The 27,547-nt window shown below is 36.3% G+C and overlaps 1 protein-coding gene across 2 annotated transcripts in view; it reads right to left on the bottom strand.

Moving 5' to 3' along the window:
• LOC123312463 (tyrosine-protein phosphatase non-receptor type 11-like) overlaps window positions 1-27,547 on the bottom strand; it is a 68,113-nt gene that overhangs the window by 3,289 nt on the left and 37,277 nt on the right. For both annotated transcript variants that reach the window (XM_044896908.1, XM_044896909.1), the window contains 7 exons: window positions 6,364-6,499; window positions 5,463-5,669; window positions 3,476-3,776; window positions 2,968-3,233; window positions 2,666-2,870; window positions 2,454-2,605; window positions 2,165-2,367 (listed from right to left, as the gene is read on the bottom strand). In XM_044896908.1, the coding sequence (XP_044752843.1) occupies window positions 2,165-2,367; window positions 2,454-2,605; window positions 2,666-2,870; window positions 2,968-3,233; window positions 3,476-3,776; window positions 5,463-5,669; window positions 6,364-6,499 (1,470 nt within the window). The remainder of the gene's footprint in view (window positions 1-2,164; window positions 2,368-2,453; window positions 2,606-2,665; window positions 2,871-2,967; window positions 3,234-3,475; window positions 3,777-5,462; window positions 5,670-6,363; window positions 6,500-27,547) is intronic.

Here is a 27,547-nt window from a genome sequence, read left to right as displayed (position 1 = left end):
CTTGAAAGTCGCACCTATACTTCATTCACTTTTATTTTAGCAGTCGGTTGGCCATGGAAATTTGACACATTTCACTCTGTATAGTACGAAAATGTGGGGTTATGAAGCTTGTCAAAACATTTTTGGGTTTTAAATCAACGTTATGTTGCCCCTTCTACGTAAAAGTTTCTGTTATTACGTATTTTATCACAATGTCGAATCTCTTCGGAAAATATGAATCACATATAATCGTGTGTTGACACATGGTGTGTTGACAATGAAATGCAATTCAATATCGGTAAATGTAGTGTAATGAGATTTTACAAAATTAAATCACCTATCCAGTACGATTATAGGCTAAACAATGTCAAACTGAGCTCAAGCCTAATTGTTAAAGATCTAGGAATACACCTCGACCACCAACTGAATTTGATTCAGCATATTTTCATCATAACTCAGAAAGCTATGAGGATGCTTGGATTTATTAAAAGAAAACTCAAAGATTTTAATAATATCTCTGCCTTAAAAAGTGTTTATTTTGCGAATGTCCGAAGTATATTGGAATATTCAATTGTAGTTTGGTCTCCTTATTATAAAGTACACAAAAATAATATTGAGCGCGTGCAACGAAAATTTTTAAGATGGGTTGCTTACAAAATGAGTATTCCCAAGGCCTCAATAAACTATGACCACCTACACGAGTCTTTATCAATGAAACCACTATCTATAAGGAATAATTTTGATGTGATGTTTGTATATAAACTAATCAATAATTACATTGATTGTGAATACTTAGTATCTAAGATAAAACTTAATGCGAAAAATGTATTCCTTAGACATAGAGATCTCTTATACATCGAATATAACCCCACTAATTATGCCATGAATAATCCGATTGCACGAGCGATAAAAGGGGCAAATGCATCGGATGATCTTTTTCAGATATCTATTTTTAGTCTTAAAAGATATTTTGAAGCTATTTGAACTTGTCAACTGTTCTTGCTGTTTTTCCTATGATGTTTTTTTTTGTAGATTTCAACATTTTTTGTTTGTTTTCTTGTTAATTTTTGGAATATTGTATATCTTATTGGAAAACTGGCTTTGCTGTTTGTAATTAATGGTAATAATGATAATAATTCGTAAATTGGCATGTCCGTTAAAATAAATAAATAAATAAATAAATAATAGATCCATAGATCACTGTCTATTCATATAACCAACCTGAATTTCGCAACACAAAATCTTAACTTATGGGCTATTACCAACCTAAATTTTATTTTCCATAGCCACTCGAGATGTCAATCATTCTTGAATGGACTTTATATCACTGGTTTAGTTGTAGGTTTGTGATGGTTCGTGATGATTTTTTTTTAATTCCAAACGGTACCCATAATTCGAAAACATGGGTTTTAACGGCTGAAATAGATTGTGCTATATATGTACTGAGTTTTGCCGTAAATATTTTCACGAAAATTCGTCGAAAAGAGCGTGATAAAAAAAGTTTTGCCAGCATTTTCGTTTTTTTTCCAATAAGAATATAGGCAAAAAAATGTGCTACACACTAACTTGTGCCGTTGTAATTCTCACAAAAATCCTACTATTTTTCTGAAAAATTTCGTCAAGATAGAGTAGATTCTGACCATGGCTTCGTTATCATTTGTCCTCGTCAGAGTCACATAACTTCCAACTCGACGAAAATGGAACGAATTGATGACCCTTTATTCGATGTCAGTAGTCGGTACGGTTAAGAAATACACCGTAGAGCTATTTGAAACGAAACGAGGCCCGACTTTCTTCAAAGCCCGCTCACACGCTCGAGCCTCCTGTCTAAACCGGCAGCTTGCGCAAGCCCAACCGAACGTGCGTACGCAGAAGCGAAGCCTCCCAGCAAGTTACCGGGTAGCTAACTGAGCTACAACGACCCCTGAAGTAGAGTCAAAACAATTGGTTTTGGATATACTCGAAAAAAAAACTGAAAATATTGCCCTAAAATGTTGTGCCGAGGATTCCAGAATTCATTGTTTTTCTGGGACACTTCCTACCCTTATAAATAAAAAAACCGCTGTTAGGTAGTATTCTAATTTGACTGGACCACATTTATAGTCGTAGTCGATACATTTCCATACCGATCGATGAGGTATTGACTGAAACGCGCCGACATACTCTAATAGAAAACTCTACTCACCTAGGCAAACAAAAGTCTGAAACAACTCTTGGACCTTTCCTAATTTCGTTTCTCATAGTTACAGCAGCAGTTGGTGTTGAAGGAACACTATTAATGGAGGAAAGGGACGTTATGCTTCCTATTCCACTGCTTCCAGAAGACAAGTGATTACTATGGCAACTATATCTTATGTTTGTGTATTCTCTACCCATCTGGAGTGATTTCTAAAAAAGCAAAATTCAATACAAACCAAACTTCTGGTTGATCAACCAGTTTTGCAATATAAATGAAATAATGTGCTTCTACTGACCTGTTCAGCCTTTCTTCTTTCAGTTATTGTTTCTATGTGGTGTTGTACAGCCAGATAGACGAATTTATACTGTGCTTCAGTTTGTACCATACCCGATCTTTGAGATCTAACCATTTGTACCGTTCTTTGTATATCTATTTCACAGTCCAGTCCTAACAACATTTTTCAATGAATAAATCGAGATTCAGGAGAGATATAATTTGTCAATTTACCATATTTTTTCAGTTGATCTAGGATCATGTCTATGACTATAAACGTTCCTGTTCGCCCTATGCCAGCAGAGCAATGGACCAATATAGCGCCTGGTGGTTGATTTGGTGGAAGTTCTAGTTGTAAGTTTTCTTGTTGTCTGTTGACTTCATGCAGAAAGTTCAAAACACATCCAGGATCTGAGGGGACTCCATGATCAGGCCAAGCCTGAAAAATTGGAGAACCGTTTTAATGATTATTATTTTCGAAGATAATTCATACTGATATCAAGTAAATTTTTGGAAGCACATCTCAGTGATATTACCTGGAAATGATAATGATAAACTTTTCTCTCACAGGCACTTCCCTCCACGCTGACCAAGAATTCTCTGAGTGTATAATGAAGAGTAGATGATTCTGTTATGTTCTTGACTACAGTCTTCCCATATATTTTTGTATCGCCCTTATCTGGCCAATACCTCGCGCATTTATTTTTTCCCCTTTCTGTTTCTTTGGTAGTCATTACTATCACACGGCAATTTTCTTGCCAGACCATATGCCAAAAGTCGCCAACAGTACTTGGTAGACAACCTATTGAAAAATTCGGGTTAACAAAATTATCGGATCCACAGTGTTATTTTCTACATCAACAATGAGGAGCCATCAAGCTAAGCTTTATTTGCTACATTGAACCTATAGCTAACGTTAAAAGATTGGCTCATATATCTTCTTTTGTTTAATCTTCAGATATGAATTGAATAGTAAAACTTGGATTTTATCACACCTGGATTTTTTAAAGCTTCAATATTATTAAAATAAAAAATAACCCTCACCCTGAGTGGCAATGTATGTTTTTCCGCTAGGGTCTCCACCCATATCCCCTATTGAGTCGTCGTTTTTCCATCTAATGTAATTTGCGTTGATATAATCTGATCCCACAACATTAGGATCCACGTCTCTTAATTTTACTCTTGTATTATCGAACGGTAATATATTCTTATATCTATTCTTATTTCTATTCTCTGGTCTTGTGCCTTCATCTCTAGAATATAGCAGTTTGGATTCTTGTTGTTGAAGGGATTCGAATTCTTCCCAGAATCCAGCCTTGTAGAGGCCACTTGGACCATTTTCACTCTGAAAAAGAAGAAATCCACATTGAACGAATTATTGCAAAGCAACAAGAAAAAACCTTATGCGTGATGACTGAATCAATATGGTTTTGTAAGGCACAAATGTAAAGAAATAGAATATTAGCATTGAGTATTATTAATACTCAAAGAAATTTTTTCACAATTATTATCGTCATCACAATCTTCTTCACAAGTGCTTTTAATAAAGTGTCTTAATTTTCTACACCGTTTTCACCTCACATCGCACGATACAACAATTTCATCAAGTGACCTGATACAATTAATCAGGTGGACTCGGATGTACTGAACCATTGTAAATAATGTCGGTCTAGGCATATGTTTATCTTTCGTTTTTCCGATGCTCCAGTCGACTTCCACAGTCCCATACTTGGAATTTAACGACATTTGCTCAAAATTTCGGCCATCTTGAACAAATTTGTTGGTGCAAGCAGGCACAATAATAATATATTAGTATTTCTATGACGCTTTCACGGAGAACTTTGACCTGCAGTCCGTATAAATAAACTTCCTCTCTCTACACTCCATTGATCCACGGTACTCCCCGTATTCATTTCTAACCCGCGTGGATCATTTTAGCGAAAAAATAACATTTTCCAAAATTCAATTAGAGGACCGTATATTTTCTGAACACAGCGTGTATTCTTTTGCTGAAACTCTATCAAAATAGAATATTCTTGTTTCAGAACTGAACCTCTTTGAATGTCGAACTAATAATTTAACAGTGATGCGTGTTCAGTCGAATCAAATGTATTGTTTTCTATAGACCAGAATCTTACTATAAACACCCGACGCGACGCCACGCGCGTACAATTCACCCGTTCCAGACGCGTCAGCTCGCGTCGCGTGTTAATAATGTGTTTCCGCCTTAATACTCTCCATATCGCTATCGATTGAAATTTATTCTGGGAGGATTCTGCATTTCCTGAAACTTTTTAGGGTTTTCACTCCCAATCTCCGAAACAAAATCAATTGAAAAATGAAATAAACGATTTGCTCCTGCGTAAATTCTTGCACTAATTTGTCAGGAGCAAATAAACTAGAAAAAATTGTTGCCTGACAATGAACTGAAAATAAAGAACTGAAATTATAATTTTATATTGTAACGTTTCGGAGTCTATATCAGACTCCTTCATCAGACGAAATTGTCGGAGTCTGATATAGACTGCGAAACATTACAATATAAAATTATAATTTCAGTTCTTTATTTTCAGTTCATTCAAGTTCATTGTCAGGCAACAATTTTTTCTAGTTGATTTGCTCCTGACAAATTAGTGCAAGAATTTACGTTTATTTCATTTTTTAATTGATTTTTTTCAGAGATTGGGAGTGAAAACCCTAAAAAGTTTCAGGAAATCTCCATATAGCTATTTAGCTATTCAATTTCAGCATTTAAGTTAAGAAATAACAGCATGTTCAATAAATAAATAAGGTGCGTTGCTATTTTGATCAACTTCGTATAAGTTCATTTAATTGTTACAGAATTACCCGATATGTAAATATATGAGAAAATTTACATACGTTAAAAATTAACATACTGCCTCCATTGTAATAACCACTTATGATGATAAAATGAAACGATTCGATTAGATGAGATTCAAAAATACATACTGTTTTATTAATCTATGGTCAAATATAAATCATGCATCAACATTTGCCGTGAAAAACTCACCTGTAACTGTTTCACTCTAGAGTGAATACCAGAAGCATTTATCCTGGTAGCGTTGAAGGGTTGTTTCAAGTGCACTACAGTTCCTGTTGTTTCTACCATTGGATTTTTCTTGTAATGCTCGATCAAGTCTGCCAAACTGTTGAATTTTTCTCCTCCCCCTACATCATATGTATTGTCTGGTGTACATCGAATCATAACATGAGTTACCTAAAATCAAAAGACTATCAATGAAGAAGGTGAAAGACATCCTTGGAATGCTACAGAATTACAATTGTTGGGGTAGTGACCTTAGTGACTCATTAACTATCTCATACAAATTTAAATTCATATTGATTATTATCTGCAGCTCTCAAAGATCAATGCGTTTATGGACATGCTATGAATATCATTTACCAAATTTGTCTGTAAAAAAAATACGAGAACCTTAAGAGTACATCGATTCAGACTGTGTGTGAGTAGAGAACAAATAAGAAATTGAAAAGCTGTTACTCGTATAGTTGAATCATCTGAAACACACTGAATAAGAGGGTTTTTGCAAAACAAGTAACACCATTTTATTTCGAAAGAATACGCACATAAAGTGATATATTTCATACCCCAATAAGTCATCGATAGTAAAATACCAATTTTCGAAATCTTGAAGGCGCAAAACAAAAAATATGTTTAGTCAACAGACATTCTAGCAAGAACCTCCTGGTTTTAACTAAGCCAATTTTCTGTAAATCCCAGGGAATAACTTTACGAAGCAGTTAATTCATTTCACAAAATACGTTAATTCTCAACGATAGCATCTTAGACATCTCCTAATTAAACTACAGGGTCTTTTTAAATGATTGTAACCTCGCAGATGGCTTTGAATTATGCTGTATTGCTCCTTGCTGAAAAAAAGTCGAGTACATACCTTATCATCTGTCCTTACTGACAAGACGAAGTCTCCCAATTTAGACTGACTTTCTCTGACTAAAAAACTACCGTTTTTACCCCTTTCTAGAAGTAGTCGTTCTGCTTCTTTACCCGACAAATGACCATGGAACCATCTGAAAGCAAATATTATCAATATTATTTTATATGGTACCTATATATTTTAAATGTAAATAAGCAAAAATCAAATAGTTTTAATGTAGAAAGATAATTTTAAGGGAAAAGAATATGCTATGTATAAGTACCAAAGTATCGTAGCACTGACATGGCACATACATGACAAAGGCGATGCATTATTTTCAGATATCGCACATCTGAGTGAAGTGTCAGTTGCGTGAAATATGTCGTTCTCAGATCAAATCTGAAAATTATGCATCGCCTTTGTCATGTTATTGCTATGCTACTTTGGAAGGCGCTCCCACTAACTTGAGACTTGATGTGTGAAATAATGTCATTTTCTTTTTTATTTCTGAATTCTTATTTTCAATCGAGCATTCAAAAATAGAATTATTCATCCAGGCAGCTTCGCTTACTACATTCAAGAGAATGTAAGTAATTTATGTCACGAAAACAAATCAAAAAACATAGTAAAGTAAAGAATTGTAAATATATTTCCTTCCAGAAATTTATCCACATATCTACTGCTATAACTAGATATCGAGATAATCGCCAAGTTAGAAATGAGACCAATTATAATTGGTCTTAACAAAGGGCTTCAAATTGCTCTAATTAAATAATAAGGTGCACTCGTTTAAAACTATGAATCCTTCTCCGAAAAGATTCAAAAAATCAAATCATTTCAAGTCCTTCGGTAATCCCCTGAATATTCCCATGTAATGGGCAATTTTATTCCGGCAAGTACAAGATGTATACTATAGAAAAAAAAGTTCGTGTGTTATATACATTTCTGCAATCCTCGAAATAATGTCGGAGCTTGTAGAGAAAAGCTTCCTAAATTGATTCAAAGAGGGGCGACCGGCCGTATTTCGGGAACCGTATTTCGTATACCTTCAGGAAATAAAACTTATGACAAAATCGGAACGATAAAAATGATCCTTGAAGGTTGGAAAAAAGTGATGAAATTAGAAATTACTCTTTCTATTTCACAACATTTGATCAGGTTATTTGGGCATATTTTCTATTTTAGTGGAGTGAATAAACTTTTTTCTAAGTAACTTACGGAAACGAGAAACATAAACACATAACAACATATCAAATGTTTCAATTGGAAATTAGAGGGCGTTTGTAGCACCTATGATTATTATGATTTTCTCTGGGATATTTCAAATATCACGACCTATTGACCTTTCAGAATAGCAAACTCATATATTTTGTCGTGCCGTGGATATATCTCAGAAAAAATATATAGATCCAATAATCCATTTTTGTATGCTGAACACTGATACAACATATATTATGAAGGTGGACCCCTTTCCCAAAATTATACCAAAGGCCAAGATAGAATGGTAATTGGAAAATATCAATTGAGAATCAATGATTCCCAAAGATTTCACTGGATCATGAACATCAACATTCAACAGTTAATTCATACTTAATTATTTTTGAATAATCTTTTGAATTTCTTAATAAACTTTTTAGGGTTTTCACTCCCAATCTCTGAAACAAAATCAATTAAAAATGAAATAAATGATTTGCTCCTGCGTAAATTGATTTTGTTTCAGAGATTGGGGGTGAAAACCCTAAAAAATTTAATAAGAAATGCAGAATCCTCCCAGAATAAATTTCAAACGAAATCTTTTGAATGTTCATTAAGAGACCACTATCACAACTACATTCCCAACTAAATTCAAGTGCTCGCCAAAAAATTGAGAACAGATGGCGATGATGCTCACAGAATTATGCGAGAAACTAGTTTTATCATTATCTCCATACTTTATTGGTAGTACTCCTTCGCCAAAGAAGATCCCAGTGAGAAAATGTAGACATATTTTAAATGGAAGAAGATCAAGGATACTTCCTTGAGAGACTCCCACAATAATCTCTTTCCTCAGAGTCAATAAATTTCCAAACTTTTCAATAATACTGCCTGGTCAATACAGTCAAAAGCCTTGGACAGGTCTGAAAACAATCCAGTAGATATGTTCCCTCCCCAAGGTCCCAACTTCAGATAGAATATCACCGTATCGCAGATCTCAAGTATTGTACATAAGTAGGTATATCTAAATGTTATCTCATAACTGTTCGGATACCGGAGTGATGTTAAAATGAACCCGTAAGTTTACATAGTGATTTTTCTTTTTAATTACTCAATTGTTAATGAGTATTAATCAACGAAGTAATCACTGCATTCGCTATTCATACCAGTTTCTCCCATGTATCTTATTCAATACCCCCTATTGTTGGCAAGAGATACATCGCACGCCTATGCTATTAACATTGGCTCGGATAGCATCAGGAAGCTACTTTTACTTCCTTCTTCCACATGTGGGTACTATTTCTGAATGTGATATGGTTTCAACTCGACTCACTCCAAATTGAGGAAGGTTACCAGTACACATTACCTTTGATTCAAGCTCGTAACAGTTTTTTCAGTCTCATGTTAACTGAGTAGTGAGTACACCTTGCTACTTGTTTCGTCATAGACAAATAAATCACATTACGAGAAACCGAATAATATTTTTTCTAAATCCAATTTGTATGTACTATAAAGAAGTAATATTTTCAATGATATATACATATACGTATACTAAATATAATAATATCTACTGTTGACGGCAATTTATCGTTCGCTGAGAATTTTAATAATCATTGCTCGAGATTTGGAGGTAACATAGCTATCTACATGAATAAGGGGAGAAGATCCAAATGAATTGATAGGAATTCAATGTTTTTGAAACTGAGGACCAAGGATTTTCATTGAATTCATCAGATAACCTTCAACATCCTTTTGCGCGATTGTTACGAAGGACAAGGCCATTATCATTTTGTCCAAATATGGGGTAAGGTGGGGTACAATATTACAAAAAACTAGAACTTAGTGAGAAAAATATTGTTTTAATCAATTTGTTTTCGGCGTGGATATAAACTTCAAGAATCTATCTTCAATTTAAATAATACAAATATAAAGAGTATTAGCAACTTCTTGATTTGAATTGCACCTTAATTAAATCAGCCAATTGTAACACTCATCCCCTTATCTGGGGTACATTACAGATTAAGGAGTAAAATGTCACAACATAAAAATAATAGAAAATCAACAAAAAGAGAAAAGCAAGAAATACATATCAAATTTCTTTATAATATTCTTTGGGAATGTATGTCTTCTTTCGCACATATTTTTATAAATATCATAATATTATCGTAATACGCCTCTCTTACGATTTTCTTTTAATACCTAGAAAAAATGTTGATTGGGGCTGACTTTTCTACAGTCACACTATGCCTGGAGAGGCAATACTATCATTCTTCTCCACTAAACACTTCTATCTCGTGTAAGTATCTGTAGCCCTTCATGTGACTCATTTATCAGAACAACGTTTTCGCACAAGTTAAAGATATTTCGCATTATCTTCTCTAACTTCACCCATTGTCTATGCTACGCCACTGCTAACGATATAGTTCTGTCAATTTAGCTTGACATTAGCCTCCATCCACTTCATCAACTTTCCGACGAATTGCTGAATTGCACCTCCATTCTATATGTCCTTGGGATCAACCATTTTTCCTAATCGTGCTTTTTATGCGATTCATATTGATTATTCATAAAGTTGTTCGTTGTTCCTGAGGAAACCACAATATACCTCTTGAAACCTAACCGGTAACTAAGGCTAAAAATCGCCTATTGACTCGTACGAGTAATAGGTTTGTGATCGTAGCCCCTCAGCTTTACATCAATAAGTCATATCCTATTGATAAGATTAGGTTACACCGGGTGCCAAAAAGAACACACCTCCTTCATTAACTAGTAGCACAATTAATTACTAAAACAGTTCCACTATCGACATTTGATTTTTTTACTGACCGATGAAGTGAATACGCCGACGATTTTTTAAGAATATATTTTACGCCAACCAAGTGTTCAATAATTACGCCATAACTCACAGCAAACATTTTAAACAAAACAATTACTTTAACAAACAGTTGATTAACAAATTGAGCTATTATGATAATTCCTTTTTTACGAGAAATTTAATTAAAAATAAAATAAAATACTAACATCTAGATCCGAAAAGTTCAAAGAATTCGAGTTGAAGTAAAATGAGTAGCTCTTTCAATATCCAAAAAATTCAAGCCTAAAATTCCATACCTACATCATTAACAGGGTTTTAGAAATTAAAAAACAACCAAAAAACAGGACATAAAAAAGGGAAATTTCATTCAGCAATATTATAAACCTCCACAATGAAGTAAAAAAAATATTTCAGAATATCGTCTAGCTTTGTCCTAAAAGATCAATGTTGCTGAACTCGGTAATGTCTTCGAGGCAGTCTGACTGAACATATACTATCAGACTGATTTCGATGAAACTTTTTGTTTAAAATAGACGACTAGGCTAAAACTTAGCGTATGTTCCACCTCAACTTGATCCGCCCACTTGATGAAATTGAGAACTCATTTGAAGAAAGAAGGGGGAAAGAATAGTTGCAAAATGGCGCATGCTTCGGCCAAGAATTTCATTTCTGGAATTCTGGTATAAAGGTGAAGATTTACGGATTGAAATTAAACAAGAGGTTATCATTAATTCCTAAGATTCAAGAGGGGTTTAACAAATAACATCCTGCTATGATTTGTTGAGCTACTCGTTCTTTTTACTGTTTGAAAGCAGAACAATGACAGAAGAGTTGAAATGACACGTTATTATGATGCAGCGTCAATGTTATCTTAAATCCTCCTGAACATTAGGGCAAAAATGTTTCAATGTTCCATTTTCCTGTTGTTCTGACAGAACAAATAAGTCAAAGTGTTGGAACACCTGAGAATAAAATCTTGAGTTGATGTTTTATTGTTTTGATTATTCATTTGTTCTAACAGAAACATTTTTGTAACAGCGGTATGAGAATTCCGATGCTTTTACTATATACAAGAAAAACTTACACAAAATTTCTCAACTCGAAATACACGAATAACAAAGTTACAAATTTTGAGTTTGAACCTTTTAAACGTTTTCGTTTATAAATTGAAAAGTCAATCGATAATACGTAACAATTTTCGAATTGTAGTCCATCATTACTCCAAAAAAATGAAGTTTATCGACGAGAAATGAGGTTTATCAACGAAAATTTTCCATTTACGACACCGCAATGTCAAAATGGGTGGTTCATCTGGAACTTATTTTTATATTTCTGTCTGTTTAATTTCCATATATAATTTTTGCAATAATTGTTCCAGGACGTCATGATTATGATGGATGTACATTTATGATTTCTCTCATATTTTTTCATCTACTTCACCGTCCTAATTTGATTTATATTCCATCAAAAGTATTCGGTACAAATAAAGGGTATAGCAAGAAGTTGAACCGATTTTAACCAGAAATAGCCAATATTTCGTGAAAAGCGATTTGAGTCGAGAGATGATATTTACTAACTAATGTTACATGAACTAGATTAAATTATTCGCTATTACAAAAGCATATTCAGTTACAAGACTAAATATTCTCCGGAATTAAGCTTATATATTCAAATTTTTCTTGATTTCAACAAAGATAAATTGATGTTCCGAACCCTTGATCAATTCAAAATAATAAAAACAGAAATTTCATGATAATTAAGATGCAGACTTTCAAAAAGATAGGCACTCGGTATATTATTATCTTACTTTCTTTGAAACCAACGCAAGAACAGCACCGTCTCTGTATCACCTATTGTATCAAACAATGAGATCATCCGAAAATTCCGAAAGTATCAACTTCGCATTTCGCATGTGTTTTGAATTAATTACATCGGAACAACGTGAATTAATTGAATGCCATTAGGAAAAAACAAAGGATCAACAGTCGACGTTAATTAAGATTGAATCATTTCGTGGAGATTATACCTTTCTGTTCTATTTGGCGAAGAGATCATGATAATTTGGGAGGACTTTTACTTCCCATCTTATAATAGTGAGACTTTTCTTCATCAATTCTCACGTAGATATTCATGAGAATCCCCTATTTTCGGGTAATTAGCAATATTCTCATAAGTTACATGGAGATTTGTGTTACGTATTTCTAAAAAACGAATGGTTGGGGTTTCGAATGAAGGGCGGAAGATCCTACATAAAGATATACATAGATATAATGAAATCGTTAAAAATTGAAAGATGTTAGGTCAATACTGTACCGCAGAATAATTATAACGTAAGTTCAAAAATAGCGATTTTCTGGTTCCAGCTCAATATTAGCATTGAGTATTAAACCTTTACTACTCAATGCTATTAGTCAGTATGATATTCTCTATCGAACCAAACAATCGTAAGACTGGTAAAAATATATTTTACGGAGTAACCTAAAACTATGAGATCGTAGGTAAGACCAAATAACAATAATATGTTTGAGCCATCCTGGCTCAAACGTAGAAACGTAGACAGTAGTGATTTAGACAGTTGGATCTGGGTTACACAATATTAAGAATGATGCGAATTTTCAGAAGGGTTCATTATTTTTCATCGTCAAAATGTTAGTATTTCAACCTATCCCAACTATATATTAATCACCTGTTTGAAGCAATTTCACTCCAAATGAAGTGGCACAACCGTGATAAGCCGCAACACATATTTTAAAATTCCATAATTTTCGCTAGCGTTAACATGTAGAAAGAGTTATATGGAGAACCGTTCCATCATCACCGTCTTTATTTGTTTGAGAAGGGTTTGAAAAGGTTGTGCTTTGAGTAATATATCATTAAGTATTGAACCCAAATACTCAATGGTAATATATTATTTCGAATTTTGAAAGTATGGCATCCACACTATCGAAATATGATTTAATTATAATTTCCCCCAGTGGCGGATTAACCTAACTGGGGGCCCTAAGCGCAAGACAAATATGGGGCCCCTACTAAGAATACAATGTAGGACAGAGACATATCTTATGTAAATACATACCGAGGACTTTTTTTCAATTGTCTATTAAGTGAGTTAAGCTACTTTTTACTTATATCTTTATTTCAATACGAACAAAAATAAAGGGTCGGGATAAAATTGATAAGAAAAATAAATAAACATATTTGAATTATTGAAAATATACAGGGTCTTTCACGAGGAACCTCACCCATATTTATACGGGAAACTACTGAACGTATTTTCATGAAATTCAGCACTTATATGTATTTCACGATGCTGATGAAATCTAAAATATTTTCAAGGCATGAGCACCTCCGGTTTTTCCGGAAATGACGTCAACTTCCGTTTTTCAAATTAGAACACCATTTTTTTATTGCAGAAATAGATTTCTTAGAAAATTTCAAGTTATTTTGATGTAACATTTTTCAGTTTTGGTTGGAAAATTCTCTCTGAGCGGGAAAATTCGAAAAAAAAATCGAAAATAGAGCTCCGCTGAAACAAGAATAACTTCGAGGTTTTTGGATGGAAAATTTTCATTTTTGTGATTTTGCAAGATGTAAGATTGATGTATCCACTTTAAAAATCGAAATCGCGATTCTTGATACAGGGAGTGAAAAAATCGCTTTCAAAGTTAGGGATGACAAAATCGTGAAAAATCAATTTTTTCAAATTAGAACCCCATTTTTTTATGGCAGATATTGAATCTATGTTAAAAAATAATGTGAGTGTATGCATCACACCCTTGCCCTAAAATGGATATTTTCTGAGTTATTCACAAAAAACTGTTTTAAAAAAAAAAAGAATGTAAACCATGGTAAGTTTTTGCATATGGTTCATAAGGAATTATTTATTTATCACTGGAGAGAAAACCGATGGCCGATTAGTTGAAATAAAGAGGTTTCCGATACAAATTCGAATCAAAATTCGCCATCTATTTAGGAACAACCTGTAACTTTTTTCTCTTGCATATTAGGGTAGTAAAATCTAAAACATGGTTTAAGTAACAGTTCCTGAAAATTTCATCTTTTTGGCGAGAAGGGAAAAGAAATAGCTGAAAATTCAAGACGAAAAACAGTTTTTTGTGAATAACTCAGAAAATATCCATTTTAGGGCAAGGGTGTGATGCATACACTCACATTATTTTTTAACGTAGATTCAATATCTGCCATAAAAAAATGGGGTTCTAATTTGAAAAAATTGATTTTTCACGATTTTGTCATCCCTAACATTGAAAGCGATTTTTTCACCCCCTGTATCATTAATCGCGATTTCGATTTTTAAAGTGGATACATCAATCTTACATCTTGAAAAATCCCAAAAATGAAAATTTTCCATCCAAAAACCTCGAAGTTATTCTTGTTTCAGCGGAGCTCTATTTTCGATTTTTTTTTCGAATTTTCCCGCTCAGAGAGAATTTTCCAACCAAAACTGAAAAATGTTACATCAAAATAACTTGAAAGTTTCTAAGGAATCTATTTCTGCAATAAAAAAATGGTGTTCTAATTTGAAAAACGGAAGTTGACGTCATTTCCGGAAAAACCGGAGGTGCTCATGCCTTGAAAATATTTTAGATTTCATCAGCATCGTGAAATACATATAAGTGCTGAATTTCATGAAAATACGTTCAGTAGTTACCCGTATAAATATGGGTGAGGTTCCTCGTGAAAGACCCTGTATAGAAGATATAGAAACTAATGCAACTATTTTATTCTACAGAAAAAAAAAACATAAAACTACTGAACAGAATTGAAAAATTCATAAAAACGACCATAACGAAATGAATGGAACATTCTTTTATTTAATTTTAATGAAATAAAAAATCGCTTCTATTTTGGCCACAGGTTTTCCGTGGTCACTATTACACTCAATTGCAAAAGGACCTCTCTAATATTTTTGTAGCTATCAGCTAAGGCACAAACTGCATCAGCTCTTGATGACCATCTAGTATCGCAGATTCTCTTGATATGTTTAGCTTTGTCAGTCAAGCTGTTTTGCAAAAAATTCCATCGTCTTGTTGAGGCAGAGAAATAAACACATGAATTCTGAACGAAACAGAAATCATGTATGGCACCTCGACATGATTCGGCTGTTGAGTTCCCCACTAAATTGGCACAAGGTATATATGTAATAGGCTGTTGGACCGAATTCAGATAAGTACATATTCAATGCAGGACAAAAATTCCCTTCCTATTAGATTTTTCTCCTTCCCTGTGGCTCGAAAAGCGATTCCCAAAGAAGACAATAATTTCACAGTATCGACAATCTTTTTTAGAATTTCACGCCAATAATTTTTCTCTGCATCTAACTGTTTCATTAATTCTGTGTCAATGCGTCCACCAGTCATGCATCGTCTTCTGAATGAACACATTGCAGATATGTGTTCATTTTGAATATATTTCTCAAGTCACTGAAACCAGTTGCCAGTTTTGTGAAATAGTTTGCAAACATAACAGTAAACAGCATTCGTTGTCTCTGAAAATATCAGCCATTCTCCTCTTTCTTTCGAACCATTGATTTTCACTGTGAAGAAATCTGCTTCTTGTAAATGCCTTCGATAAATCCTGTTTCTCTCAGTATTTGTCATTTTTTATTTTCGAAATATCCCCGATATTACAGGGTTTATATGATTTTCAATCATTTTATCAGTATTGTCTACCGGTCATGAAGCTATGTCATGAGAAAAGGTTGTATTATTTGGTTCATTGATTGATGGTACACTCACTTTATAGACAACAATAGTCGTGCTGGGGGTGTCACGTACGGAATTTTCATTTTCTCCTTCCTTCTCCTTCAACTGCGTTTTGGTACTCCCTAGGTTCAAATTTTCATTTCCCTGTTTTGAAACATTCATTCATTCATTGCTGTATCCCGTTACCGGGAATAAATCTACAAAAAAAAAAAAAATTCGAACAGACTTGTAACTTCTTAGTGCTAGTTGCGACTGTGTGCCCTCCTGTGACTAAAGAGACCCAACCGTGACCTGCAGATCCTTCCACACTCAGGGCATGGATAGTCTCCAACCAGATCTGGCCGCCGCTGTATCCTTCTCGATTCTCCATTATAACTGTGGACCAAAGACCTCCACTGTGACCTGTCTAACGCTAGTTGTTCCCAGTTATGATTAGCATTAACTGATTTTAGGGATTGATGTAGTGTATCCTTAAACCGCTTATACTGGCCTCCTGGTTTCCGGGCTCCCTCAGTGAGTTCGCCGTATAGAGCTATTTTGGGGAGTCTTGTGTCTTGCATCCTCAGAATGTGGCCGCTCCATCTGAGTCGGGCCCTCGTTACTTGAGTCTCAATTGTTGTACAACTCGCGCGCTGCAAGACTTCTGCATTCGAAACTTTGTGGAACCATCTGATGTGCATTATCTGTCTTAGATGACGTTGCTGCGTCTGTTCAAGCTGTTTAATATGTCGCCTGTAGGGAGTCCAGCTTTCGCTTCCGTAAAGAAGCGTTGGGAGGACCACTGCTCTGTAAACAGCTGTCTTGGTCTTCAGATTGAGGTCGTGATTTTGGAACACTCTGTCCTTCAGCTTCCAGAATGCCCGTGATGCCGAATTGATACGGTTGTGTATTTCCGTGTCAAGGTTAGCCCTAGTATTTATGAAGCTTCCCAAGTATTTGAACTGCTCGACCTGTTCTAGAGTTTCATTGTCCAGGCTGATATCTGTTTGAAGGCTTTCTGGCGGACTTACCAGGATTTTGGTCTTGTCAATATTGAGTCTAAGGCCTAAAGCTTCGTATATATGTTTATAGGTGTCCATCATTATCTGTAGATCCTCTGAGCTGCTAGTGCTGAGTGAACAGTCGTCTGCATATTGAAGTTCCGTGATAAACTTGGTACAGGTTTTTGCTCTGAGGCGCTTCAGGTTAAATAGGCCTCCATCAAATCTGAATCTTATCCCAACACCTCTTACGGGCATGCTCATGTCAGCAATTATCGATACAGCTATGGCGAAAATATTGAACAGTAAAGGCGCTAATACGCAGCCTTGTTTTATTCCAGAGTTGGTTGAGAAATGGTCGGTTGTAGAGTTAGATTCAGCAGCCACTAAAAATGAAGATAAGAAATTCTTCTGTTTTGCACATTGCTCCTCTCGTTGTCTCCGTTTTCTTCGCTTTTCAGCACTCAAAAATGTTAAAGAATATGATAAAAAGTTCGCATGAATTTGTAGGCCGAAGCACAATCTTTCTTTTGAGCGTTCGCCCCGATAGTTGGCGAAGCGAATTCCATAGGCCTGCAATTAGGGACTACACTCTTGTCAGACATAAAAAAAGGCCCTATTTCTTCTGGGAATAGATGTCATATATCATAAAATATGAGGTAGAAAGTTGGGCTCGAAATTGTAATGCGAATGATTGGTGAAAATTGCCAAATGTAGGATTAGAATAGCGCCGTCAAAACGAATAAGAAAACACGATTAGGTCGGGTGTGGTGCAATTTTTGATGATTGCAATAAAATTACGATAAACAATTTTTTCCCATGAAAACGGGGATGTTACGTAGAGCCGGGGGGCCCCTATAGTTGGAGGCCCCAAACGGATGAGAAATCACGGTCGGGTGGAGTGCAATTCTTATGATTTGTAATGAAATTCTGACAACTTTTTTTTTTGGTCCGACGGAAACGGATATTTTTCGAAGAGGCGGGGGGCCCCTTTTCCGTTGGGGGCCCTAAGCGCGCGCTTAGTGCGCTTCTGTGATAATCCGCCACTGATTTCCCCCCACAATGAGAAAGCCGAAATGTTGGGAAGACTGTTGTCAGAATAGTGCTAGCAGCTTCCGAAAAAAGACCTGGATGGCAACCGTTTCTCAAAATATACATGTCACGAAATGAAGTGAAGTGAAGTTTCCAGGAGGGTAATATTTTTTATTTTTCGTGTCCGAATCATTATTGAAATTATAAATCATTTGTATGCTAACCTGTTTTGAGGAATCATTCATGAGTTCATTTCATTGAATACATTATTTGAAGTATCTGATTTATTTTTCATCTCATACAGGATCATGATATACCTATTATTCGATATCTAAAAATATATTGCTCATATACAGAAGGAGTGAGAAAGCCCAGCAACTGGTTTTGATGATTTTTTCTTTATTGATACCATTTTTTATAAGAAATCGTAAGAAATTGGTTTTAATTTGCAGAAAGTTATACTTCAAGTGAATTTGCCAGTTGTCTCTCCGACAGAACTCAACGATCTGGGAGTTTTGGAAGAAATGTGAATTTCTTCTTGTGGATGCTTTTTTGGGTATCACCTGTATTTATCCCATTTCTCAATAAATGAATGAATAAAAAAATAAATAAATTGATGTATTCGGAAAAAAATGAATAGAACTGAATAGGTGAAGCTTAATTTAGCTTGCATAGAAATATCATTTGTAGGCATCAATGAAATTGATAATTGAAAGAAAGTTTGCAGGGATTGAATCTTCTACAAAGGCATTTTCAATCCATCTTCTATGGCTCCAAGAAAATAATCTGCAACAACCTTACGAAATTTTCAAAAAATCACAGCTGTATAACAGTGGTGCAGCCGAGATTTTGTTTTGGAGGAGGTTGTACACCGAACGATCTGCTTCAATGTTTTTACTAGGAAAAAATTGTGGAGGAGGGGGGCCCTTTGGGACTACAGCTTGTGAGAATCACATGACAAATTTATGGCATGATGAAAGAATTGTTGATTGTATTGAAAAGAAATGGAAATTAAGGTGTCGTTTTCAATTATATTGAATCACGTTGGAAGTGAAATAAAATACCGAAGCAATAAAATATTTGCGTGTTTCAGAATTCTACCCTATTCTCCCACATTCTGTAGTCTAACCTAACCGACTGTTCTCGTAAGGGCTCGGTCACGCGAGTTTTTTTCTTGTTCTCGATCCTTGAACAATCCTCACGCACGATACATAAACTTGTGGGTAATTAGAATAGGAGGTATGTGGAATTTGTTCGAAAGGGTATCATTATTACGTCCGGCTTGAAATCTTCCATCTCGAGACAATTTTCGAGACGCAGCATGGGAAAGTTTTGTCGTGAGTTATCAGGAGTTGTCTGGACAACGTCTGGTTGTTCGCGGTATACTTGAAGACCAATGTGATGTCTTGGCTCGTTTGGCCAAGTACTCGTTCAAAAAATTGGTCCTTAAAATTCTCAAGACCAATCAGTTGTGATGGTTTATATCTTTGTTTTAATATGTTTTGTTGTTGAGAATTCTGTTTTATCGCTTTTCTTTTGATTTTGTGTAGATTTATGTATTTCTCTTTACTATGTTGTATTCATGTTGATTTGTACACTGATTCTTGATTGTCTTAAATTTAATTTTTGTATTCGTTAGACAATAAATATATTAAAATCAAATAATTGTTCTTGGGGGATAAGAACATCTCGCAAGGACAATTCTTTGATTGTATACTTGGAGGACACAAATATCAAGATAAAGTTCAAATAAAAAATTGATAATAAAGGATGTACAGGATGGCACACACAAAACAGTGAAGCCGAATATTTCTGTAAGAGTTTTTCCGGAAAACACCTAGACAGGCCAACAAATCAAACGGCGACACGAATCTCATTCATTTATTTTGTTGTTTCATAGTGTGACTTGGGACAATACCGAATAGATACTAGCGGCGCCTTGGCAGCAGGAAATATACCGATTTTTCGCAGGATATTTTTAATTACGTTATTTCCATAAAGAAATCACCAAAGAATGAAATAAATCAAAGTTACTTTGTTTTGTTTAGTTTTTTTACATTGAAGTTGCAATATATTTACTTTCGTTGCAAAAGGGGTTTATCAGTTAATTTCATTACCAAATTTCAACTATATAATCACAAATTCTAATTTTTCAAAACTATAAACCGGTCCCGAGCCACCTATTTCATCAATAGCTTTTAACTTGTGTCCCAAGCCTCCCAAATGGGTGGGTGTCTTGGGACAAGTATATTTCATTTTTTTTTTTAATTTATATCCGAATTCTGAAGCATAGTTTATATCCTAATCAATAGTCTGAGTCATTAAGCATATTCGAACCTCTTTTTCAGATAAAAATAGGTCACCGTTTTGAAAATATAACAAGTTGAATTCAACAATCGTCCCAAGTCACCCGAATCTACGGTACCATTCTCTCTTGGAAAAGGAAATTTATTGAAATGGAAATCCTGACCATATCAGTGCACAGAAATTCCAACTATGGAAATATTATAGATATGAGAGAAACACCTGAATGTCGACGAACTGACGGTAGGAAGAAATCAATTCGTTTGTATTGTCTTGGGAAAGTGGGCGGTTGGTAGAGACAATCAGAGGTTCGTATAGATATAGAGTCAGGTTGAAGGTTCAGATGGACCCCTTCCACTATCTCAATGGTCAACGGATCATGGAAAAGATGGCTCAAGTAAAATAGAAAGAATTGAATTGAAAAATTCTAATTAATCCCATTACTGAAAGTTCTCTTAATGATTGATGAAGGGACAAATTTATGTAAACACTGTTTCCATTCTCAAGAAGGTTCACAGCAGAAAGTATCGGGTATCAATATCACTGACACAACTCATCATCTACAAGGTGTCAAACACTTGATGAAAAAAAAAATACCTTTGCTATACAAATAATGAAGATTTCAATCACTTAGGACTTATAGGTACCATGTGGCTTCTCTTCACTAAAATAATGCTCTTTAGCGAACATTTCGATAAATAGCCTTTCATTCCCCAACATTTTTTTTAACACCAAACACGTGTGAAGTAATAACTCGTCGAACTCCTTTTGTTTATAGAAAAAGCATAAATATAATTCAAATCAAACATCCGAAGGAGTAAAGCTCCATCGAGTGAATCCAAGAGTGATGCTTATCGGAGTTAACTATTTTAAATCTAAGCAATCGACCTACTCATTCTTCCATTTTGAGGTCGCTTCTATGCCAAATGGAGTTTATTCAATGAGTTACAGAAGACATTGAATTGAATTGCGATGGTCATTCATTAGAAAAACTGCCTTGAGATAATCGAATAGTTTTTCGTTTAGCGGATTCACTTTTTTTGCAATATTCCTAAATTTGATCCAGTTTATCAATTTCGCATCCTTCAGCTGAAGCCTCTGCAGCGCTCGGATAGTTCATTAAATGTTATTCCATGTATATTAATATTTGCGGTGGACCACAAGAGACCTCTTGTAAACATGGTCAGTGCTAATATTGGATAATACTTGATTTTTGTGATTAGTATTCAGATTGGATTTTCACAGAATTGAAGCGTATTCAATGACGAAGATTTCGATTATACCGACCTGTAGTAAATTTACATATATCATAATCACCTCCTTCGAAAAAAAACTTGAACCTAGGTAGTTACAAATAAGTTGCGTATTTTTTATATTTCTATTATCCTGGCAAGAGGAAGAGGAAAATCCACGGCTGTATTATTATGAACCCAACCATGGTCTACTGAAATTTCCTGGGTCGTGAAAACTAATCCCAACCATTATTTATTCATGCATTTTTGTTAGAGTAAAAGATGATCATTATATAATTATGCCTTATCATAATCGTTAGTGCTGAAAAGTGCCAAGCAGGGAAAATAACTTTTATCATCCAATCTACTTTTTGGGAAATGTAGATTTAAAGAAATAAAAACCTCCTTTAGTGCTATAAAATTTTCCTGAAAAAGTACGCCAGATGAAGTTAGGTACAAAAAAATAAACTACCCTCACTTCTTATCATCGAACTATATCCATCTCTATCATTGTGAATGATAGAATAACCCTTCTCACTGAAATTACATAAATAGCAAATAATAATTTACTAAAGTTAACTTCTTTTGAATATCTTTAATTGAAAAAAATTTCTCCTTTAGCTGCAGTTACTTGCATTGTAATGATTTATCCGAAGAAGGATTAGGATGTTTGGATGATTTACGGATAAATGACACTCCTTTAAATTATTCAGCAACCGGAGATATCTAAGTTCTTATTTTCAATCTATCTCTCCAAGCTGCAATTCTGTGAATTGAAAAAATTTTGTTTTGAAGAATGCGGAATTAGGTTTTGCCTCCATATTTGCTATTCCTTAAGATAAGCAAAACATTAGCTTTGAACTTTTCTTAGCTCACCAACACAAACATATAATAATCTAGAAACTGAACTATATGGTTTTAACTAACATGAATTATTCAACCACGACACGTGTTTCGCTATCATAGATGCGCCTTCAGGTGTAGAAAATTTAGCCACCCGAAGTATTAAATAAGTCATATTAGGTTTTAGTTTCAAACATACCTACTGGGTTAGGAAAAATTAACAGAACGGTCGATTATTTCAAAATATAATGCCGAAAAACTACATGTCTGTGATAAAAAGACACAAACAAAGTTGTGTAGGTTTCCTACACAAATTTCAATGGTTTCCTAGATATCATGACATTTTGATTACTTACTAAACACAGAATAAATTTCAAGAAAAAATTTCAATTAATTATTATTATTATTATGACTTTAGCCTTGCGGCTTTCACACTCCTCTCCAGAGGAAAATTCACTTATCCCAGATATCTCAGATATCAAAAGGATTAAGCTCTGTTGGAGCCCTTTCCAGGTTTTCGGGCTCGTGGTGGTGGTTGGGTCCGGGTCGCTCCTCGCCTCCCTGCTGTAGGTTGGATTCCTGCTCCACCTGCACTTCCTGTCGGAGCAGACGGTGTTCCTCTGAATTTCCCATGTACTTGCGTACAGTTCTCGCCGTTCCCAGCAGTACCGCCTTCTGCATGACTTTATAGATATTTTCGTCCAACTGAAGCTTCCTCAAGTTCTCTAGCAGTTTCTTCGGTATCAGGCCTGTAGATGATATGACAATAGGGATGGTCTTGATATCTTTCAGCTTTGAAATTTTTTCAGTGTGCCTATCTAGAAGATTGTTATTATTTGGAATCGCCACATCGATGAATAGTGCTCTGTCCTCATCCTTATTGAGCAATATGAGGTCTGGTCTATTGTGGGTTATTTTCCGGTCTGTGAGAACCGTGCGATCCCAGTAGAGCTTGTGATGTTCATTTTCCAATACAGCATCTGGATGGTAATTGTAATAAGGAACCTTTTTCGAACTCAGAAGTTGGTGTTTCAGTGCCAATTCTTGGTGAAGAATCTTGGCAACGGCATCATGTCTATTTTTGTACTCCGTGCCCGCGAACTTCTGACATCCCCCGGTGATGTGCTGGATAGTTTCATGTGTCGCACAGCCATAACGACAGCTATCGTCCGCCACTGAGGCATCCTTGGCGATGTATTTCATGTAATTTCTTGTTGGAATCACCTGATCCTGGATGGCGAGCATGAAGCCCTCTGTCTCAGGAAACAACCTTCCGGAAGTCAACCAGTAGTTCGACGCAGATATGTCGACGTAATCATGGTTGACCTCATTCTGGTGCCTCCCATGCAGAGGTTTGCCAATCAGTTTCTTCATTTTACTTTCTGCAGAGTGTTCGACGGTTTCCAAGTGATCCTGGTGTAGCTTTAACGGTGTGGAAGTATCAGCAACACAAACTACTCGATGGAGTTCTGACGAAGCTGCCTTGCTCAAGAAATATTTTCGAAGTCCTTCAATTTCCTGGGACATACGGTTGGACAAATCAACAATTCCTCTACCCCCAAGATGTCGTGGTAGCTCTGTCCGTTCTATTGAGCTTTTGGGGTGATGTTTATTGTGTTTAGTCAGCATCGTCCGTATTTTTCTCTGTAAAGCTGCTAAATCGGTGGTCGTCCAAGAGATAATACCAAATGAATAGCTCAGCGCCGAGCAAGCGTAGGTGTTAATCGCTTTTATCAGGTTCTTGCTGTTAAGACCAGTTCTCATTATTCTTCTCAATCTTCGGGTAAACTCCTCCGTTAATTCTTTCTTCATCTGGGTCTGATTGATTTTTCTTGCCTGTTTTATGCCTAGATACTTGTATGTGTCTCCTTCCTTCAATGCTTCAATTTCTGCACCTTCCTTGAGTTTGAACGTACCATCTTCCATTTTCCCTCTCGTTATGTCTAGCAGTCGGCATTTTTCTAGTCCAAACTTCATTTTGATGTCTTCCGAGAATCCTTCCACCATTTTCAGCATCAGTTGCATTTGTTTTTTGGTAGATGCGAAGAGTTTCAAATCGTCCATGTAAAGGAGATGATTCAGTTTCATCATAGTTCTACTGCCGCTCTTGATGGAGAATCCGTAGTCCGTAGAATTCAATCTATGAGACAAGGGATTCAGGGCCATGCAGAACCACAGAGGGCTCAGCGAGTCTCCTTGGAAAATTCCGCGTCTTATTGGAATAGGTCCTGTTGTAATGGAGCAATCTGCTGCTTTCATTTGAAGACTAGTACGCCAGGTTGACATGGCGTTTTTAAGGAACTTAACAATATTGGGATCCACCTTGTAAATCTTCAAGATCGTCAAGAGCCATTCGTGAGGTATAGAATCGAATGCTTTTTTGTAGTCTATGTACGCAGCGTAAAGAACGCTTGATTGCAGATAACTGAATCTATTATTAGTTGTTCTTTGCACCCTCGGCTGTCTTTGGTGCATCCTTTCTGTTGCATGGCGATGATGTTATTCCTTTCGCAATGGTTGTAAATTCGGTTCGAAATGCACGATGTGATTAATTTGTACATCGTTGGAAGACATGTGATTGGTCGGTACTTGGATGGGTCTTCTGTATTCCTTTGGTCTTTAGGTAACAGGTATGTTGTGCCATGTGTAAGGAATACTGGCATTCTTTCAGGATTTTCAATGACATCATTTATTGCGGAGGTCAATTTGTCATGCATGATCCAAAGTTTCTTGATCCAGAAATTCTGTAATCCATCAGGCCCAGGTGCTTTCCAGTTGTGCAGTCCTCTGATAGCTGATTTTACTTCTTCAATTGTGATCATGTCATGCTGCATCGGCTCATATTTTATAGCTTCAGATTTTTCATCTTCAATCCATCCGGTATTTCCATTGAACTGAGGTTTCGTTGATAATTGTTCGGTCCAGAATTGTTCAATGGCTTCCTTTGGTGGTAACTTTCCATTTTCTCCATCCGACGATGTGAGTGACCGGTAGAAAGATTCTTCGGACTTTTCAAATGAATTATTGTCTCTTTTCCGGCTATAATTGCTTTTATATCTCCTCAGGCGTTCTGCATACAGACTTAATTTTTGCTTCAGAGTGTCAAGGCAATGGTGTGCTGTAGCATTCTCCGTCTCTCGTTCGGTGTGTGTTCTGTTTCTATCGATGATTTCTTTGGCAGCTTTCACAACCTTCCTTCCGCGATTCCCGTTCAAGTACTCCGTCAGTCGTCCAATGTCTCTTCTTAGCCTTTCTGTTTTGTGTTGAAGACGTTTCTGCCATGCTGGCGCGTGTAATTTGTGTAATTTTGGACCATCGTTGTTCGTTCGGCGAATTTTTGCCCCCATGGTTTTTGCTGTCGTTAGCGCTGCACAGTGAAAAACTAGATGCAGATATTCCAATGAACTTCCGTTCTGTAGGTATTCAGGTAAAACGTCCTTATTCAAGATGTCGATTATAAGTGACAGTTTCTTGGATGTATTGAGTCGTGGAGGTGCTACTCGATGAAGAGGATCTGTTCCTTTCAGTTCGGCAAAGTATCTTCTCATGTCAGAGTCAACTTGTCGGTGGAGCTCTTCCCTATCGTCCTGGTGTTCAGGCTCACTTGCGTTGCAAGATGGACTTTCAGTATCAGTTTCTTCTGCCTGTTGTTGCCCCGGCATGTGAATTTCATCAGAGGTGTTGGTGTTATTCTCTATTGTAGGCGGACGCTGAAGTTCTCGTTTGATTGCGTCGATTCGGGCCGTAGGTATTAGTTCATTTCTCAGAATTACGCGGTACTGGTCTGCCACTCGTTGTTCAGTGACATTGAGATTTGGGTAGGCGTTGCAGAATTCCTCATGGAGCCTTTTTCTATAGTTGTTCGTGTTCTGCCCTAGTCCCGTGATGGAGTTATATATGCGCACAATAGTTTCATTCATGGACGTTGTCCACTTCATGCGCTTTCTAACTAACCCCGCTTGGGTGAGCACTGGCTGAATATCCTGCGCAGCACCTTCAGCGGTTCGAGTCGGCAATTGAATTGGACTCGTTGGTTGCTGTTGTTGCTTTGGAGCTGTAGCTTTTTTTGCAGCAGGAGCCCGCTTCCTCAACATCCTGCCACCGACGTCCCGCATGCTGTCATGTCCAGCGCCGGCTCCAGACATGCCCTGACGCTCCCCAGGCAGCGACTTGTTTCCGAGGCTTCTCGTTATCACCATTTTCATGGGTTTGTGCTCCCCTTTCTCGGTTTGGGTGAGGGGTAGAATAATGAGAGCAGAAAGAGCACCCCTATAAAGGATGTGAAAAAGAGAGGAAAAAGGAATGGGACTGCGGACAGCAGGCGTGGCTGGCTGCACCGTCTACGTCGTTACGATGGCTACCTGGCAGGCCATCTACCAGATAGCTGCCAGGCAGGCCAGACATTATTATTATTATTATTATTATTTATACAATAAGAATTTAGGTCTAACCTATAAACTCAGAAATAGAAGAAAATATAAAGCGTTCACATGCTGAAACTTAGCTGAATACAAATAAAAAAAAACGAAAAAAAGAAAAACAAAATCACACATTCGCCCCACCACCAGTCCACCCATCAAAAGAGTTCTTGAACCCATTTACAGACTCGGCCCCCACCACATCTACAGGCAAACGATTCCAAGAATCGAAAACCCGGTTAGACAGGAAACTCTGGCGCTGTGTTGTCCGAAACTTTTCTTTACGCAGTTTGTAGTTATGGCCTCTCAAGTTGTTCGTGTTTCTCTCGAACATGCGGCAGAAATCTTCTCCAAAATGGCCGTGGAGCGATCGGTAGGTGATAATCAAATCTCCTCTTTCACGCCGATCTCCGAATGAAGGAAGGTTGAAAATGCGAAGGCGGTGTTCGTAGGAGGGACGATATCCACGATACGGAATACGAGTGTTCCAGCGCTGGACCGACTCGAGTAGGTCCTCATCACCCTTGGTAGAAGGCCACCATACTGGACCCAAGTATTCGAGGATTGGTCTTACATACATGGTATAGAGCATCCGAACCGTGGCCACATCACTCCCCCTGAAAGTTTTCTGTAGAGCATAGGTTGTTCGCCTGGCTTTAGC

Source organism: Coccinella septempunctata, chromosome 4 (genome assembly GCF_907165205.1).
Source record: "Coccinella septempunctata chromosome 4, icCocSept1.1, whole genome shotgun sequence".
NCBI classification, from domain to species: Eukaryota; Metazoa; Arthropoda; class Insecta; order Coleoptera; family Coccinellidae; genus Coccinella; species Coccinella septempunctata.
This window is presented reverse-complemented; position numbering and strand designations above follow the sequence as displayed.